Source organism: Crassostrea angulata, chromosome 8, assembly GCF_025612915.1.
Source record: "Crassostrea angulata isolate pt1a10 chromosome 8, ASM2561291v2, whole genome shotgun sequence".
NCBI classification, from domain to species: domain Eukaryota; kingdom Metazoa; phylum Mollusca; class Bivalvia; order Ostreida; family Ostreidae; genus Magallana; species Magallana angulata.
In genome coordinates, this window is record NC_069118.1 from 8,523,128 (window position 1) to 8,542,742 (window position 19,615).

At 30.8% G+C, this 19,615-nt stretch overlaps 1 protein-coding gene across 1 annotated transcript in view; it reads left to right on the forward strand.

The window, feature by feature from the left end:
* LOC128159242 (prion-like-(Q/N-rich) domain-bearing protein 25) overlaps positions 1-14,103 on the forward strand; it is a 31,667-nt gene extending 17,564 nt beyond the window's left edge. The window contains exons 7-13 of the mRNA XM_052822307.1: positions 1,365-1,496; positions 3,994-4,125; positions 4,699-4,833; positions 5,712-5,843; positions 12,634-12,751; positions 12,851-12,950; positions 13,149-14,103. Of these exons, the coding sequence (XP_052678267.1) occupies positions 1,365-1,496; positions 3,994-4,125; positions 4,699-4,833; positions 5,712-5,843; positions 12,634-12,751; positions 12,851-12,950; positions 13,149-13,355 (956 nt within the window). The 3' untranslated portion in view covers positions 13,356-14,103. The remainder of the gene's footprint in view (positions 1-1,364; positions 1,497-3,993; positions 4,126-4,698; positions 4,834-5,711; positions 5,844-12,633; positions 12,752-12,850; positions 12,951-13,148) is intronic.
* Positions 14,104-19,615: the final 5,512 nt, after the last annotated feature.

Below are 19,615 nucleotides of genomic sequence, written 5' to 3' on the forward strand. Positions count from 1 at the left end.
TAGTTCCAAATTAATTAATTTGTCTGGCCTTCATGTACATCAGGTTAACGTTATGGTATTCTTTGCTTAAGTGTTATCATATTTTAACTTGTTTAGAAAATAACGGTTGTTTTACATTATAATTAAATCATTAGTTGTGTCTATGTTGAATTCTTAGCTTTTACTGCTACTTTTATGTCGCTAGTAATCATATTGACGCATATACTACCGATTCCACTACTAAGTACATAGAATTCTAGAGGCGATATGTTAAACAAAGATATTTTCCCCATGGCCTTAAAACGTCGCATAGAAAACAGGAATAGGTGAATATCATACTTTTTTTAAATTAAAATAATACATCAATAATAAACGCAGTTTTAATTTTTGTATTAAATACCTCAAAAATAAATCAACGCCATTCGAGTATTGCTGATATAAAGTTACCCTTTCGCTCATTAGACTTTGCTCGCCATCCAAGTAAATTTGGCATTTCTGAACATAGAAAATCTAAATGTAAGACAATAAATGACATACATTAAGAAACCGATTTGGGGGGGGGGGGGGGTGGGGGTGGGGGTTAAATCATATGCAATTTACACCAACTTTATAATATTTGCCAATCTTCAAGAAAATCTACAATCTTGATTTTTGTATGGGCCATCCGAAAATACAGACACAATTACTACATAAATATAGTAAAAAATGTAATTTTCGGCACTTCGAAGCTTTGAAAAGTACCACAATAGCAATTTTCTTAAAATTGTATATGTTATTAGTTATATCCTTTTATACCTTATATATAAAAATACTTAATTCTACCAACTAGTTTTTAACAAGGATTTTGCTATATTTTTAGGGTTTTACAAATGTAGATTGGTACAATTGATTCATTTAACAATTTGAGTAAACAACCCTGAGGATAGCATTTTTGTGTAATATTTTCAAGGCGTGCACTTTTTACTTTTTCTTTTATGTTGTTCTTCTACAAAGCTTCTTTAAATCGTAACGTCATAATTGCACAATGATAACGCTCTACTACTGAACAACGGAGAACTTGTTTGAATAATAAATTATTTCTTAAAAATCTAGATATTTTATCTGCATTTTGTTTTTGTGCCCAGTCTCATTATTAATATTAAAATAAAAATGGTATAAATTATGTATTTTTTTTTTACTAGATTGCCTTATAATATGCGCAATGAAAACAAAAAATGGACACCTAATGTGATCTACAATATAGCAGTTAATAGAATTTAACGTATTTAGACTAATTGAACATAATGTTTTTGCATGTATTTACAATATAAATTTCCTTAATCTTTAAATGCAGTGTATATATAGTTTCATTGATTGATGATAAAATAACACTTTTCTTTTATCAGGAAACGTTACTGTCGGTCACTATTGTTCATACCAACAACAGTGCACTGGAACTGAATTTGCTAGTGTATGTAATAATAGGAGATGCGACTGTCAGACAGGATACATATTGATTAGGAACAACTGTTACCAAGGTTAAGGATTGTTTATTTCATTTCTCTGCAGTATTTGATGAACATATGATTTGATATTATTAATATTTAGAAATACCACTCATTGCCCTTTTTGTTGCTATTAAACATGTTGACGTCTATACTACCGATTTCACTACTACTACATCTTGAGGCGATGTCTTAACCCAGAGTATTTTCTCAATTGACCTAAATATTATATTAAACATGTTTTTAATAAATATGGGTATAAAACATATTTGATCTATGATAACAAACCAAACAATAAGCACAAGCAGGTCTAAAAGGTTGATAACATACTTCAATAATAAATCCAATCACTCAACCGTCATTGGATTAGAGCTCTCGCTTAACCTATTTGACTTTGCCATTCGTGTAATTTTGGCATTTTTCATAGTTTTCATAGTATTTATATTAATTTTATATGCTACTAATAAATGTATTTATTTCTTTGTACTTGCACTTAATATCTCAAAAACGGATGTGACGTCATCAATGCAAAACATTGCTATCAGGTTTAGATCAATATATATCACTTATGATAATTTGATGAAAATCGGCGAGCCGTTTCTGAGTATTCCCGTGCATAAAAACCGAAATAAAATAAATAGATCGTCCATGCTGCGAGCAACGACTGGGTCCTCCGTCTGATTTGTAAAAAAAATGAGATAAAACCCATTATTTCAAAATGAAAAAAATCGTAAATCAAAGCAAAAAATGGGCTTGAACTCGTGTTGCCTGGGCAAAAGTCCACGACTCAAAAGACTGAGCTACTCGGACTCTCGTTACAAACTTTGATGTTTAACGAGGCCGGGTCTAATTAGTTCTGCCCTAGATTTTTTAATGTAATTTTTTACCTGAATTTCTTCTGATATAATTATTATTTTAAGATTAAAAAATAAGACATTTACCACACCGTTTGTTTAGGGGGTCATCTCAAAGTTTGTTAATCTTTAACATAGGACCCTATGGGATTTCGTTTGAAATGTATCAATTTTGCACATATTTTTAAACTTCTGCCCTAGGGATTTCTTTATCTGTTCCACATATTAAAGTTATTGCTAAAAGGCATCAAATGGTCAAATAAAAAAACCCTTTTACCTCCTGGTTTGTTCCAGTTGATTTTTGTATGCCCAATTTCCCAGATTTGTCAGATAATGGCTGCTACTCGGACTCTCGTTACAAACTTTGATGTTTAACGAGGCCGGGTCTAATTAGTTCTGCCCTAGATTTTTTAATGTAATTTTTTACCTGAATTTCTACTGATATAATTATTATTTTAAGACTAAAAAATAAGACATTTACCACACCGTTTGTTTAGGGGGTCATCTCAAAGTTTGTTAATCTTTAACATAGGACCCTATGGGATTTCGTTTGAAATGTATCAATTTTGCACATATTTTTAAACTTCTGCCGTAGGGATTTCTTTATCTGTTCCACATATTAAAGTTATTGCTAAAAGGCATCAAATGGTCAAATAAAAAAACCCTTTTACCTCCTGGTTTGTTCCAGTTGATTTTTGTATGCCCAATTTCCCAGATTTGTCAGATAATGGCTGCTACTCGGACTCTCGTTACAAACTTTGATGTTTAACGAGGCCGGGTCTAATTAGTTCTGCCCTAGATTTTTTAATGTAATTTTTTACCTGAATTTCTACTGATATAATTATTATTTTAAGACTAAAAAATAAGACATTTACCACACCGTTTGTTTAGGGGGTCATCTCAAAGTTTGTTAATCTTTAACATAGGACCCTATGGGATTTCGTTTGAAATGTATCAATTTTGCACATATTTTTAAACTTCTGCCCTAGGGATTTCCTTATCTGTTCTACATATTAAAGTTATTGCTAAAAGGCATCAAATGGTCAAATAAAAAAAAACCTTTTTCCTCCTTGTTTGTTCCAGGGGTCTTATCAAAGTTGATTTTTGTATGCCCAATTTCCCAGATTTGTCAGATAATGGCTATTTTTTATTTGACAAAGGCGGAAAAGGTGATCTTTAAAGTATTATTAAAGCATTAAGACATATTTAAGTAATAAAAAAATATATAACATCACATATTAAGGGTTATTTATATAAAATACATGGTTACTGTCTTGAACTATATGAATAAAGTATATTTAGGCGGGTTAAGAAAACGTGACAGAGGGTTAGGCCTGCTGAACCCTCTTCACGTTTTCGACCCGAGCCCAACTATAGCTTATACTTTGAGACAGTTATGTTTATTCCACAATATAACATTAATTTTACGCATTAAACGAGCCATTTTCAACAAATTTTGCTGAATATCTGCAGTTGAATATATTACGCCATTGTGTCAACCAAGCAAAAAGATGACGTCACAATACAAATGAAACGCTGCGCGAAAGTGTGCGTACTCGTTCTGTACTCGGCCTCGTTAAACCAAAAAATAACAATAAGGTTAACTTAATAATAATAATCATGTATTACATGCTAGTAACAGCTTATACATATCAGAAGCCATTTCATATTTGTAGGAAAGGTAACCATTGGTAAATGGTGTGTCTTCGATGTGCAATGCACTGGAACTCAACTTGCAAGTTTATGTCAGAATGGTTTGTGCTCATGTCGTTCCGGATTTGTCGCTTATCACAACAACTGTGTCCCAGGTATTCCTTGTAATGAACAATTTTGAAATTAAGGTCAAATCTCGTTAGAGAAGACTGTTGGTAAAAAACAAAACATATTACGATTTCAATAGAAACATACTGATTTACACAATGTAACCTTCTGATTAAGCAAATTTGTAAATCAGAAAATTAACCTATGACTTATTGGAATCATATACTTTGTCAATAAATTTTGCATATGTGTTATGTACTTTTTCTTTTCAAAATTTGAAGCAGATTTGTAATGTTAAGAATAATTAGCATCTTAAAGTTCATCCATTGAATATGTGTTATCAATTCAGTCGTGTTCCACATCATTGTCATACTCTTCTTCATACAATAAACTCCACATGTATTTCTAACGAAATCTGCTGACGATTCATAACAAGAATCAAAACGACCCTAACATCAATGGTATACATCGCAAAAAATATATCCGAACTTCAATTTACACAACATTTATAAATCAATTTGCAGTTGTTAATCAAATAATATATCTATAAACATGTCATAAATATACACAGAACATTGTTACTTTTATTTTACTATTGCAACATCATTTTCTTTTTTTAGCTAAAAATGTTACCGTCGGTCACTCGTGTTTATACGATCGGCAATGCACTGGAACTCAATTTGCAAGTGTTTGTGATCATTATCGGTGTGAGTGTCAGCCGGGATATATATTGATCGACAACAACTGCTATCCAGGTAAAGGGAGTGTTTATACTACGTTAAAAAGTTAAGTATACACCTGTAGGCTATTTTTTTGGAGATATTTTTTGCGATATTTATTGCGATTTATGATCTAAACTTTTAAAGAAATTAATCCATAAGAAAATTTGGTATCTTCTTTCCGTAAAAATAAATACATTTAGATACAGTGATTCCGGCATATATATTAGCTCGATATCCCTGTTGTGTTAATATTGACACACTTCAGAGTAAAGAGAAACAAGGCAATTAACTTACCTTTGGTGTATCTAAAAAACTAAATTGATCTGATCAAAGTCGAGCACATGGCAAAACGTCGCTTTAACCTTTTTAGACCATGGGTGTATAAAATCATTGTCGATCTTTTAAATAAGTTATTGAATATTAATTTTTTTTTGGATCGTTAGCTCAAGTGGACATGTCTGTTAAATTTTTTACAGTATTGATGTATTACAATAAAGAAAAAAAGCCAGCCATTCATTTCACTATAAGGTGACTGAATGTTTCCCGGACGAGTTAAGGCAACACACAAAAATATGCACATCAAACTTAATTAAAAAAAGCCAGTATTTTTAAAATTAAATGATTTATAATTGTACTCACGTCAAGTCGTTTTTTTAAGTATAGACATTGTTAACACATATTCTCAACCGTTACATATTACCAAGTGGCAGTATAAGAGCGATCGAAACTAATTATACTTTTATGAATTCATGTCAGCTTTAGGTCGGTCAACCATACCTGATCTACACCATCCATAGCAGTTGATTAAACGGATTTATATTAATTGTACATATTGTATTTACATATATTTGCAATATATAACACGATAATCTTCAAATGCAAAGCGTATAACCCTTTTCTTTTTTTACCAGAACTTGTTACTGTCGGTCACTATTGTTCATACAACCAGCAGTGTACTGGAACTGAATATGCAAGTGTATGTAATAATGGTCTGTGTGAGTGTCAATCAGGATACATATTGAATAGGAACAACTGTTACCAAGGTAAAGAACTGTTTAATTTCCTGTAGTATTTGATAAACATTTGATATTATCAATATTTAATATTTTGTCGCTTCTGCTCGTGCACCAATTGTAAAGAGCCTTTACATATAATAAGTCTCTAAAGTGTGATATGACATAAAAGTCCGATATTCACGCCAAAGACTGATGGTTTGCATGCAGTCGTCAAAGTCCGATGGTGTGACATGCTAAAATCCGATGGTGTTTTAAATGCGCCGAAGAGCGATGGTATTTTACGTTTACCCAAAGCAATGGTTCGTACAATTACTTTGGAGCAAACTAACTACAGGCGTAAATCAGAGTTACTGAAGAACTGATGGGAGTTGATTTTGTCGATGTTTATTTATTTTAAAATCAATGATATGTTATTTTGCATGACAAATACATGTATATAGTTTCTAATTTGATTTGAATTACGCACATTTTAATAAATGAATTATTGTACTTTTTCGACAAGAATGTCGAGAAACCCCAATATGGATCACGTAATAATATATGTAAATAATATTTAAAAATGAAAGTAATTCAATCAAACTATGTATCAGTAATAGAAATATTTCTCGAAAATTGCATGGATCCAAACAATATTGAACTCTTGTCTCGTTAAACCAAACGCTCGGCTGACACCGTAAATCTCCGACAAGGATTTACGGAGACAGCCGAGCGTCGAGTTGAACGAGACTATAATATTGAACTCTGGCGTACGAATACAAACGACTACAACAAATATTTAAATTGTTCGTACCATTTAAAATCTGAATATTTTCAAGGTATTTTATATAAGTTTCCTTGAAAAACAATGCTTTAGCATACATCACATCAAATTTATCAATTATTTTCAAGAATTAAGTCTTGTCAGCAGCAATGATTTCTGTTGAGGTCCAAACACTGTTTCAATTTCGGTTTGTCTGAGTAACTGCTTAGGATTAAAATCAACTCCCAAAAATGAATGAAAAGAAAGAAAAATAGATTTCATTAGACTTCTGTTTCAACTGCAATCGTGTTCGGTTTAAACGGTGGTATTGATCAAGTGTATCAAGTGCATCATTTCTGTGCATATATAACAGATATAATTACACAAGATGCTGTACTTAATATTGTTTAAGGCGTAACTATTGTCAAGACTGCCTGTACTGCATTTTTTTTTATTAAAATGCAAACAACGCTTTTACCAATGACGTCGATATAACGTTACGTCATACACGTTAAGGTAGCTCGCGGGTTTACTTGCTTATGAGAGAAAACCTACCTTGAAAATTTGTCCACGTGATCCATAGGTTTCATAGTTTTATTTCTAAAATTTATTTAAGATTCGTCTGCACGGTAATAATGTTATCGTGTTTCAAATACAGTGTCATTAATAAAATCAAGCAACGCCATTTCAATGAAATATATAGTAAAATGCACATTTTAACCGAGAAACGCATTACAAAACTATGCTCCAAACTTTTAAACGATTCAGACGAAATTAATCATACTCAACACAAAAACAGAGGAGATCATTATGAATCAATTCATAAAAAAATATCAGTATGTGTTCTCGGCCAATTTTTGGCAAAAAAAACTTTAAAGATTTAAAAGATTTCTCAAAACCTTATTTTTTCATTACGACGTTAGCCTGACGTCATCATTTCCTTACTTCTTAGAACACCAAAATTGAAATGCATTTATTGACAAGACTAGCTGTTTAACACATTTTAGAACATGTTAATGCTTATTAGACATTATTGTGAATGTTATTAAATGCAATTAATGTAAGGCTGTAAATATATAGAAAATTGCTATTTTCGTTTTTATGAAACTCTGAGTCAATCAATGCAAAAATAAAATGCCAGGCAACTACTGACATTATAAGTAAGTAATCGAATAAAACAGTTATCTCAAGCCAAAAGAAATTTAAGAATTTAATCGGTAGTACAGATTACGGAAGTTATAATTGTAAAAAAAATCAAAGTACTGAAAGTACTGGAAAGCGCTAAGCCGGGAAGAGATTGTTAATTCATAGACAGTCTCTTCTGCGGTATATTTTAGGGTATATCATTAAATTTAACTTAGTCTCTAGCTCATATCTTATTATACGTAAAAAGTAGTGTGTTTCAACAAGTTTAATTAGAGGATGTTGTCATGGACGCCGATTCAAATGTCATAACAGTATTTCACCGTAGGTCACGTCAAAACAGGGCTGAAGGAAAATAATTTCCTATTTTCCTCCGAATTTGGGCCGTTTCCACCTGCGACAAGGGATAACCTTTTATGTAATAAAAAGCATGTGTAAGGTTTCTGACTATCTAAGTTTTTTTTATTATGCAAGATCATTTGAATTTTTTTATGCTTGTTTTTTTTTTGGAGGAGGATAGATGAAAAGTTCTTGACTTGTGGTCTTGTGCTTTTCAAACACACGTGTAACTTCGACGTAACAAACTCTCACGCCTTGATGGATGCACATGTGTTTTTCCAATTATTGCTTAACACCTAATACACAACCAAATGCATATAACACCCATTTTTTCCCAAAAAAAAATTTAATTGGAAATAAATCATCATCATGAATGTGATATCTTTTGGAGCACCCATATCCGATATATAATAATTATATTCATTAAAAGAATTTATTCCCAATTTTATACTGATAGAACAAATGTATCTGCATGCAGGATAACTTGAAGATAAGTTTTCCCTACTGCATAGTTATGAGTTCTCCCGAGTACGACTTCTCCAGGGTACGACTTCTCTAGCATCCGCCAGTAGGTGGCGGTATTTCGGAAATGCAAAATCGAAAGTGGAAGTAGGATCATAAATCTGGCGACAAAAAAGCGCTGCAGCTATGCTTAGCGCTTTAAAAAGGCGAAGTTAATGCATACATTCTATTTTAAAACATGACTTTAAATGGAAAGGTTCTAACGCACACTCATTCTTTATTTTTATAGAACAAAATGTGACAATGTATGTGACATCTTTAAATTTTCAGCACTTGATATTATAAATCTTTATATAAACAATCATAAACCGCATATAAGCTTTTTAAAATATTTTCTTTCATACATGTACTTCTAAATATCTCATTTGTCATTTTAAAATAAAATTATGAGTTTACTATGACGGTCAACTCTTAACGTCGATTCCTATTGTGAAGTCAGCAAACCCGCGAGCTACGTTAAGTTTCCAGCACCGGCGTATCAAACCATGAGCATATAAATGCAGACCACTGGACTTTGGTGTTGTCGATCATTGTACTTTTGCGTGAAACGTCTCCAAGAGACAGACCATTGCACTTAAGAGTTATATATGCATCTGTTCAAATGAATATATATTAATTGATTTTAAGTGTAGACAAGGAATGTGTTTTAAAATAATATCAAATGATAATAATTGGCCTTTTTTGAGAAGTTTGTTAAAAAGATTTTTTCCTAAATTTTTTAAATGGATAATAGTTCAGCACAATGTGTACACATGGTACCCTTTTACTTAGTTTTCGCCTGAGGTAATTAAGACCACTTTTATGTCTATAAGAATATCTATAACAAACTCGGTGGCCATGCGTTATCACCTGTTACCTTGGCCAACATATACTTATGATTGACATATAATTTTAAAAATTATTTAAAGGGTGGATTGTTAATGTTAATTTTAATGTTGTAATATCATTATAAATCCATAACTTTTTAAATGGATAAGTCTATTTTTCCTTATTTACATTCATTTCTGCTTGTACTTTGTTTCCTCAAAAACCATTGTACGAGCATTTGCTTAGATACACGCAAAAGACATTCTACCTGTCAGTTTACAATCATTGGTGTTTGGAGCGGAAAATCTTCGCTCGACGGCGCATTCTAGTAGATCATCGGATTTTAGCATGTCACACAATCGGACTTTGATTTCAAAAAATCTTAACTGCTCTTGCACCCACAAAAATGGTTTAATAACAAAACCAAAACTGGAAATTCGGAAAATTCAATCTCAATTTGGAGAAATCTTATATTAGCTAGTACATGTACAACCGCATTATGGTTTATAAAGAAAATATCCTAAGAAAAACTCTATACATATGTTATATATTTTTAATAACTGTACGAGCGTATACAAGTTCTTTTCTGGTATTTTCTTTCTTAGAAAAAGCAGACAAATTCATGAAAATCCACAACAATGTAACCCAGAATCAGTTTTACAAATTTAAAAAGATTCTATTCAATGTCATCATGTTATCATTTCTAGTATCTATCAAGGTTTTTTATGTCAACCAAGAACGTTAATAAGTACAGACTTATTGCAAAGTCATTTTAATATGTCCAATTCCATTGATATTTTAAGCACTTTTTAAACAAACGAAAAACAATAATTCTTCTTAACTGTTATCTGCAGTATTTACCGATAGGGCTAACAGTTATATATTTTATCCATTTATAATTCTTTTTTTTTAATAGAACTATTATATTTAATGGTTTAGCAAAAATTATTGTTATACTTTCATGTTAAATACTGAAATCTGATTGGTTTAGGCGCAGTTCATGATCTGTTCTATTACCCTCAGCGTTAGCAACGCACTTTGCAACGGGTAACATTATATAAATAGTGCCTGTTTGGGAGGGTAACAGTTGAAATTGACACCCCGAGAAAACCATTGTCAACCGACGCGAAGTTGCTTATAATATTATATCATATGCTTATCAGATTATACCTAGAAACATAAACAATAAATTCACTGAAATGGCCATTCGCTTGAATGTATTTAAATTCCCTTTCAATAAATATGTATAACCTGTCACCATAAGGCGGTCGGCAAAGTAAAGGTGTTGTACGTTTCAGCGGAGCTTTTATATGTGCACGTATCATCAAACAGTCAACGTTTCGAAGTTAAACGCAAAAGGAAAGCCACCGGTTGAACGAGTTTTATGATGAACATTGTATTTTAAATTTTGAAAGTTACTCAAAAGTAATAGATGACATTTCTGTTTTTCGTTTATTAAAAAAAAACCATACTTAATAACAAAAAGAATTCAACAAAAAATGAATTGTATTCATTTATGCAATACGTATTTAGTACACGGGATTATCAGGTTGATATTTTATATAATCTTACACACAGTTTGTTTCTTATTTGCATTTGATGTTTGTGTTAACTGGTTTAAACTTTCAAGAGTTATTTATTATTTTTTTATTTCCCAAAAAATATATCCAATTCTGTTTTACATGTCAAAATACTTGATTTAGTCTACTTATTGATATGCATGTTGGCGTTATTCATTTATATTACAAAAAATTCGAAATTTGGCAGTAGAGGTACTGTCGTTTTCTTTCTTAAAATCCTTTGTTTGTGTATTTGTACTGTATGGGCTAGAAGCTTTGTTGAAATGTGACACCTTATATAATGCATTTGATACTATCCCGGGTTTTATGAAAGCTGTAAACAAAATCAGAGAGATGCTTACAGTTTTTTGTCGTACAAGCTTGTAAGACAGTATCAATAGTGAACTAATTGCAATATTTTTCAATCCGAGTTTAGTAGCCTTCTTACATTTTATACACGTATAGAAAATAAAAGTATACATGCGATACATGATAATGTAGTTTCATTAATATCAATTTTAGTGGGTGTAATTAAAACACAGTATTAAGGGTATTTCAATTCGTAGACAATGACATTATGACTACAGTTTAAATCACATTTAATTAAGTGTCAAATTTACAAATGTTGTTATTCAATAAATATTGACGAAGGTAGGTTTAAGTCTAATACCACTTTGTTCATATTTTATGAGATGATTTTCATGCACATGTTATAGTTCCCTTTAATCTACGTAGTTTTGGCATATTTTTCGTAAAAGTGAACATTTTGTTGATATAATGTATCGTATCACAGACGAGCTGTTTTACAGGTCAAACCTTAATTACATAAACTATCATTTTTTACATATAAAAAAATAGATATGCACTGATTCTTTTAATCCGCAAGACGTTTTACGGGCAATGCCTTTACACATGAAACGACATTTGTAATATCATGTTATACGTTGGGTTTCAACGTTATAGTTGTGCTATTTTCCCTTTTTTGATATATTTGGCGAAACGTCATAATATGCTTTATCCTTGTCTTACATGTTCAAACGGCTTACTAGTAAATAACCTTTTTATTTATCAATTTAATTAATTTTGCAGAATAACATTACTCTCTTTAATGTTATTCATCTCTTTTGGAACAGGTGAATTTCCAACCACACGCAGGGGAAGGGAAGGGGGCAGACAGTCACGTTTAACCCTTTATTTCATTTTTTTTAGAATACAAATGTGGAGCTTTTATACGATTTATTCCTTACAAGGTTCTCAATAATACATAATATATTTATAATGTTTTCAGCTAAAAAAATGATCTGCGTTATTAAGCATAAATTTAGTCATGCATTTTGTGGCAGTTGTTTTTAAACAATTTTTCAATATGTGTCTTTAACGGAATATATAGACAATTTTCGGCAAATTAATTTGTTCTTACTTTGATTTATATCATTTTTAGCTTTTAAAATAACTGGTTTATAAGCGAATCAAAATGTAGATCAAATAACTTGTCGGTTTAAACACAGTGTTTATATTTAAATTAACATAACCTACGTTTTGAGAATTTTTTTTTTATCATGTATGTCGAAAATCATGGTCTCTGAATGAACTCAATGATAAAAGGTACAATTGTTATTTATTTGTTTATCAATCTTTCCGTGCATAGAAACGCGGCTATTCATTGTATTTATTATTACTTTTCGCATATTTTAATGTTACATAACAGATAACAATATTGGAAAGATATTAGGAACCCTGTTTGGTGGAATACTTATTGGTGTTATCCTAACAGCAGTCGTTGCGTTCTTGATGTTTAAAAAAATGCAAACCAAAATAAAAATGAGGTACATGTAAGTAGACACGTCGATTTGCAAAATATATAGTGAATGTTTATTGTAGTATTGGAGGAAGTATAATAAATTACAACAAACTTTTTTATAAAGAGAAGAACCGAGTGTATCGTTTGCAAATGATGCAGTATACAGTTCTGCAATCGTTGTTGAGCGTGAAGATATCACAGGTTCTCAGGCAAACGCTAAAGAGGTAGTACATTACATTAACAAAATTGAATATTTTTTTCCTACATTTTGACGTGATATACAATGTAAAAGATAAATAATAGTGAATAAGTGCACGTGGCGATTTGTAACTGTCACACTTATAAAAAAATGGGGAGTATCAGTTTAGAAAAAATGCATGTAAGCAAATCCAATCTATATTTATTTTCTTTGTTTTTAATAGCAAAAAGTCGTAAACGTTTTGCCATACGCCTGCTCAGAGAAAGGTGCAGTCTACAGCTTCGTAAAAGGAAAACCGACGACAGAGGGTGTTTACAATCATCTACGTGAGGAAGAAAAACATGACTATGAACATGACGACAATTATGATCATGCGTGTGCTGCATCGTATCTCGGTACAGAGCCCAGCGTTTATAGTAACATGCCGTGAATTCGATATTTTATAGTATATAACTGCTTGATTAACAAAGAACTGTTTTCTATATATAAAAAATATATACAAAGAAGTGATTAATTTTTGTGCATTGTGTTAATATCCCTTATCAATGAATTTTTAACTTCCCGAAAGAATAATGAAACACTGTTTTTTAAACAATGTTCGTATGTATGGAAAAAAAATTCTACAAACTCTACAAAATTACAATCAAATGGATATTTAAAATATTATAGAGCTTATGAATACAGGATTTCATGGTTATTTGCGATGGAAGATCATTGCTAAATCTTGCCCAGAATGACTGTTTGCATTGTATTATAATTTAACATGTACATTTCCTGTTAAACAGTTTTTCCGAAGAGTTTTCATAATGATTTTCGAACTTCGTTGAGTATTTTCCAGGATATTTTCCAAAGTGACTGATACATATGGTCCATTCCCTTTGCAAGCTTTGATTATTATCGTTGTTTTTACTAATTGATATTTAGTATTTTACACTGATTTTTCATTCGTGTTAAATTGTTCCAAAAAGATTGTATTAAACAATATGCAGCTACACGATCACTACAATATTTTGTAATCAAATAACGACAACTAAATACCAATACGGGTCTTTCCTTTCATACTACAATAAGAAATTTGTAAAAACATGTTTCATGTATAATATTTTTGTTGTCATCATTATGAAATCAATAAATCATAACAAAGTGACGGAATAAGCTTAATAAAAGTCATTGCACAAAATGGGGATTTTGTTGGCTAATTACTGTAAAAGTGGTTGTTTACGCTGGAGGTTTATCTGATAGAGAGATAGTACATCAAAACAAAATCATTCATTGTGAGAGAGAGAGAAAGAGAGAGAGAGAGAGAGAGAGATAGATAGTTTTTTTTAACATGAAGTGTTGATGGTTGAAAAATTAAAAATGTTGTTGAACTATTAGGTCTAAAAAGGATAAGAAATTAAAATTTCCATTTCTAATAGAAACCACCAGTCTGCAATGTTTTACCAATGTTGATATATGTTTTGATAAATATGAATTTTATAAGAGTTTTCATAAATTGTTTAATGATATTTATTTTCTAATGAGAAAGGACTTTATTATCAAGAAAACAAAATAAATTGCTGCAGAACTAGGATCGTGCTGGCAAAACGGTTAATCTAATTTTTATGTAAAATGCATATGGTCTTCCTGCTAACATTATTTAACACATTTAACATTGAATTCGGCTGTAACATCTTTTAATACTTTTCCGCTGCTCCATTTCATCAATCGAAGTAATCTTATTTCTCTGCGATAGGACATTTTTTTTCGGGGAGGGAGTCAGTCCTCTTTGCATTGAATGGTCTACCTTTTTCCTGAAAAGTCTTGATAACTGATCTACATGTAGATTCTGGCACTCCCAACATTCTTGAAATCTTAGAAATCCTTTATTCATCATTTTAAAAATTAAAATCACTTATTTCTTGTCCGGTGACAATTCTTTATACCTACGACCCATCTTTGATTGCATTAAAATCCTACGACGCCTTTTTTTTCTAGCAGACGTATTCATATGCCCCAATCATCAAGGGATTTTTAGTCATTTCGGGGATCGGCTGACTCTCAAGATTAAATTTCATTAAGTATTAGCATCGTCTTCGCTAGCCAACTTTAAACTGCAGATGCGTAGAACATTAATAAATTTAACAATGTCATAAAAAAAATTTAACTCAGTAATTTCTCTCTATACATTTGAAGGATAAAGAAATAAAAGTCCTAAGAAATGTATATTAAAAATGGTTACAAAGATACGATAGTGATATCATGGCATCTTACATGTATAATTGATTTGGTTTTATATCTTATATGTACAAGGTCGCCAAACACAATCCTGCATACGATTGACAATTTCTGTTTTAAAATAATTTAGAAACCGATAAATTTAATTGGTAAAAAATGTTTTACAAAATTCATTCTTTGAACAATAAAAAGACAGACATGATAACATAGTAACATAGTCAGGGGTTTTATAATATGTGCAATCAAAGCTTTAAAAACCAGCTAGTATGATTAGTCTGCATGTAACTTTAACTTTTATGATAAGTAAGATTTGAAATAAATCATGAATTTTTGTCAAAGGAAATATTTCTCTTCTAAGGAATATATAGCAAATCAATTTTTATACAGGACAACAATAATTCAGTTTTGCTCCAAATAAGGCTTCTTAACGGCCTTTTTCACAAAAATATGTCTAACAGAAATTTACAAACTATGATAATTTTTGTTATTTTAGTATAAAACATTCAACATGAAAAATGCAGCTGATATTGCTTTAACACTAGTATACTTTATACAAGCTAATAAGTGTGACTTACGCTACTGAGTAATAAAACCTATATATACATGTATACCACCTTCTGTGTCAATGAGTATGGAAAATTATGAATCTTTTTCAAAATAAAAGCAGTATTCATAAGTTATTTTTCGAACAACATGAGTGCAATTTAAGAATGAGAACATGAATACATATCCTGTAGCATGAATAAGAAAAAATCATATTTGAAAATTTGTCAAATGTTGCACGTGGTAAAGTTGATTCACATATTTATAGGTAAAGCTCCAATATTAAGATATTTTATTTTAGAAAAATATGATGCGTTTTAAGATAAGAAATTCTCGCAAGTGTTGTTCGATATTTTGGGTAAAAAGCATGATAACAAGTATCTAACTTTATACACATCATGACACAAAGTCTAAATATAAACCTACCATCTTGTAGCAATGTCTTTGTATAGCTTAAAGAAAAACTGCAGTTGTCCGAATCACGAATAAATCGTACAGCTGTTTTCAAACAAACAGATCTAGAAAAAAGTCGCCATTGAACAGCATTTTTTTTTAAATATTGGTATACTCTTACAAAATCGTTTTCGCAAATGACATTAAAACATGTATACTGTGAATTAATTATATTGTATATATGACAGTCCAGACGAAACAATGAAACAAGTAATTTTAGCTAAAATCATAATCAATCAATCTTATATAACCTAATCACAAATATGATGTTTTGAATGGATGTATTTGCGTTTATATTCAATATTGGAAAAAAAGAAAATTGGATCATTCAGTGGAAAAGTGATAATTCGGTGTATAGTAGAATATTGGATTTGATCAGACGTTATGGTTGTAAATATGTCATTTTAATGTTAAATTCTTATGAAGGATCAATGACATTTCATGTTTTTATTCGAAGAACATATTGTATCAGTTAATTTATCTTGTAAATAATGTAAAATGCAACGTATATGTTTCGCAAATCTTGTTAATACTTACGTATTATGCTATAGCAGCAGATTTGTATATCGTGATTCAAAAATTGAATAATTCAGTGGATAGTAAAATTTTGGATTTGATCAGACTTTATGGGCATTATCATGTTTGTTATAATTCATTTTAATGTTAAATTCTTATGAAGAATCAATGACATTTCATGTTTTTATTCAAATAACATATAGTATCGGTTAATTTATCTTGTAAATAATGTAAAATGCAACTTATATGTTTCACAAATCTTGTTAATACTTACGTATTAGGCTATAGCAGCAGATTTGTATATCGTGATTCAAACGACACCTATACAACAGACGAAAACATATTCCCATATAATTGCACTACTGATTTTGAGAATTATTGTAATCCTTAATTCATTAAAACGACGAAAAAATCAACCAAACAACAAACAATTATATGCTTTACGTACAAAATAAAATTTCCTGACAACATTTAAAAAAGTTATCGACAGATAAAAAATACAAGTCAAATACATTAACATCATGTATGTTTCAACACGTTTTTAAATATTTAAACGAACGAAACTAAATATCTGTAGTGCGCTGATTAAGCAGAGATGATAAAAAAAACCCACTGCAGGCAACTGATTGGATTTAAAATACTTATAGATTGCACGAAGACCGTACCCAATATATTTAAAATTACAAATGCAAAACAAAATAATCAGGTACAAATCCAAGACAAATATGAATGTATTGTAAAAACATGATTTATTAGTAAAATAAGAAAAATTAATTTAAACCTGTGACCACAGTCACTTTCATTCAAACATGTAAAATTGTTAATTTTGGTTTGAGCATATTTTTATTTTTCAAAATTACACTGGTACTAGACACAAATTTAGACTCTTTGACCGCTATCTCTCAACAGATGTTCACTTTGGTTGATGACAATATTGGTTTATTAGCTTTCTTAAGCAAGCAGAACGGTGAAATAGTATATTAAGCAGATAAAAAAGCCCCAAAACAACCTTTGTTGTTATTATATAAAAGTATATTTCATTTAAACAAATTATATTTTCATTTCTTATTCTTATTTTACTTAGATAGATATATATATAGACTCTTGCCTTTTTTTAAAGGGAAGAAATTATGGGTTTCGTGAAGGACGTGACCGACATAAAGCACATGGTTTGTCATACTCTCACAACAGAAATTAAAGGATACCATCTGTACAGATGGTATCTCGTTTAAAAGAGAGCACTGATAATGGGATATTACATAGACGAGCAATTCCCCATACTTTTATAGCACAACAAAAAGTTTCTTTGTCCATTATCTGAAGAATAACCTGCCAACACATTTTCTCTTCCAAGTTAGTCATGAACTCCGATCCATGAGACATATGAGAATGGCATGACCGTTTAACAAAGTCACCAAGATGTTCGTTCATTTCATGCAATGGGTTTTGTTTGAGAAACTTTAACAATCTGCGACGAAGTTCTTTAACAACAACATCAGGCATTATCAAATCGTGGTGCCTGAGAAATGTAAAATAGAAATCATCGTTAAAATGGGTTTTTAGGTCTTGGTCGTCCCTGTTTCCAATGTATAAATCAAAACCGATTATTCTAACTGTATTTATCAGCTCCCGGTAATCTACATCACAACTACTTTTCAAAACCTATGAATGTAAGGATATAATATTACATTTATATACATTTATAGTTTTACAAAATGCCTAAAAAGTAACGAATTACCACCCCAATCCTCAGGGACAGATACAAATCTTGCCCTATTTCTTTACCTTTCTTATTTTTAACCCCACCCCCCACATCGAGACATTGAAGTGTTGTTTTAAGGGCTAATCTGATTTCTAAACATGGATATACGGTTGTATAGTCTCCGCTTAATGTGAATTAATCTTTACAGTAGAACAGTAGGGCAAGAAATGCTTACATAATATATAATTTATGACCAACAGACCACCCCTCAGCAGCCAGAACCCTAGTCTCAGGTTTAAAGAATTTTACAATTTAAAAATAAACAATTCTATAGCTATCTGAACATTCAGTCAGTTTCTCTTTGGTGTCAGAAGAATTAAAGAAAAATATTCTAATCAATTTTTACAAGTTAAATTATAAAATATAATCAATTAGATGTCATCTTACATGTACAGCCAGAAACTCACCTACACGGCAAAATGTGCCACATATGTATCACATACGTTAAACATGTGTGATACGTATATATATGTGACCTCATGTACCTTTAACGTAATTTCAATATCATATGTTTAACATTTGTTAATGTCGTGAGAGAGAGAGAGAGAGAGAGAGAGAAAATTAAAAAAAAGTCAATCACAAGTATTTATTTGACAAAATAAAGGACTATGTACGGTATTATGCATTTTTCGCCCCCCCCCCCCCCCCAAATTAAAGACTTTTAAAAGCCTTAAAAATAAAGTAGAATATAACTGAAATCATATCTGAGATAATTGTGTAAAAGGTTATTGCCATAGTGACGTCATCATGTAGAAATGACGTCATAAAGATTGTCTTATTTATCTAAATTGATGTTTTGTAGCAAAATATGGGTGTTTTCGGAGGATTTTTCGACTAGGAAGTATCGAGTGCACACTTGCATTTTTTATTATGATATGTACAATTACTGAGTATATGGAGAAAAAAATATGTTAAACTCGTACTTGAGAAGACTTGCGCTCTATACTACTGAATGAAAAATATAACGAAAAAACTTACAGTTTTTTCATTTGTTTGCAGCAATGCGGGAACTTCGTCATTTAGGTGACGTCATAAATTAACAGCAAATAAGCAACTAAAATCAAGATTAAATTGATAGGCATCCGCTGTACAATGATTTTTTTTAGAATTGGTTAAAATAGGGGCAGATATTTGACCATACCAAATACAGTCCTTTTTACCTTTAGTATATTCATTCTGATTTCTGCCAAACTCCAACT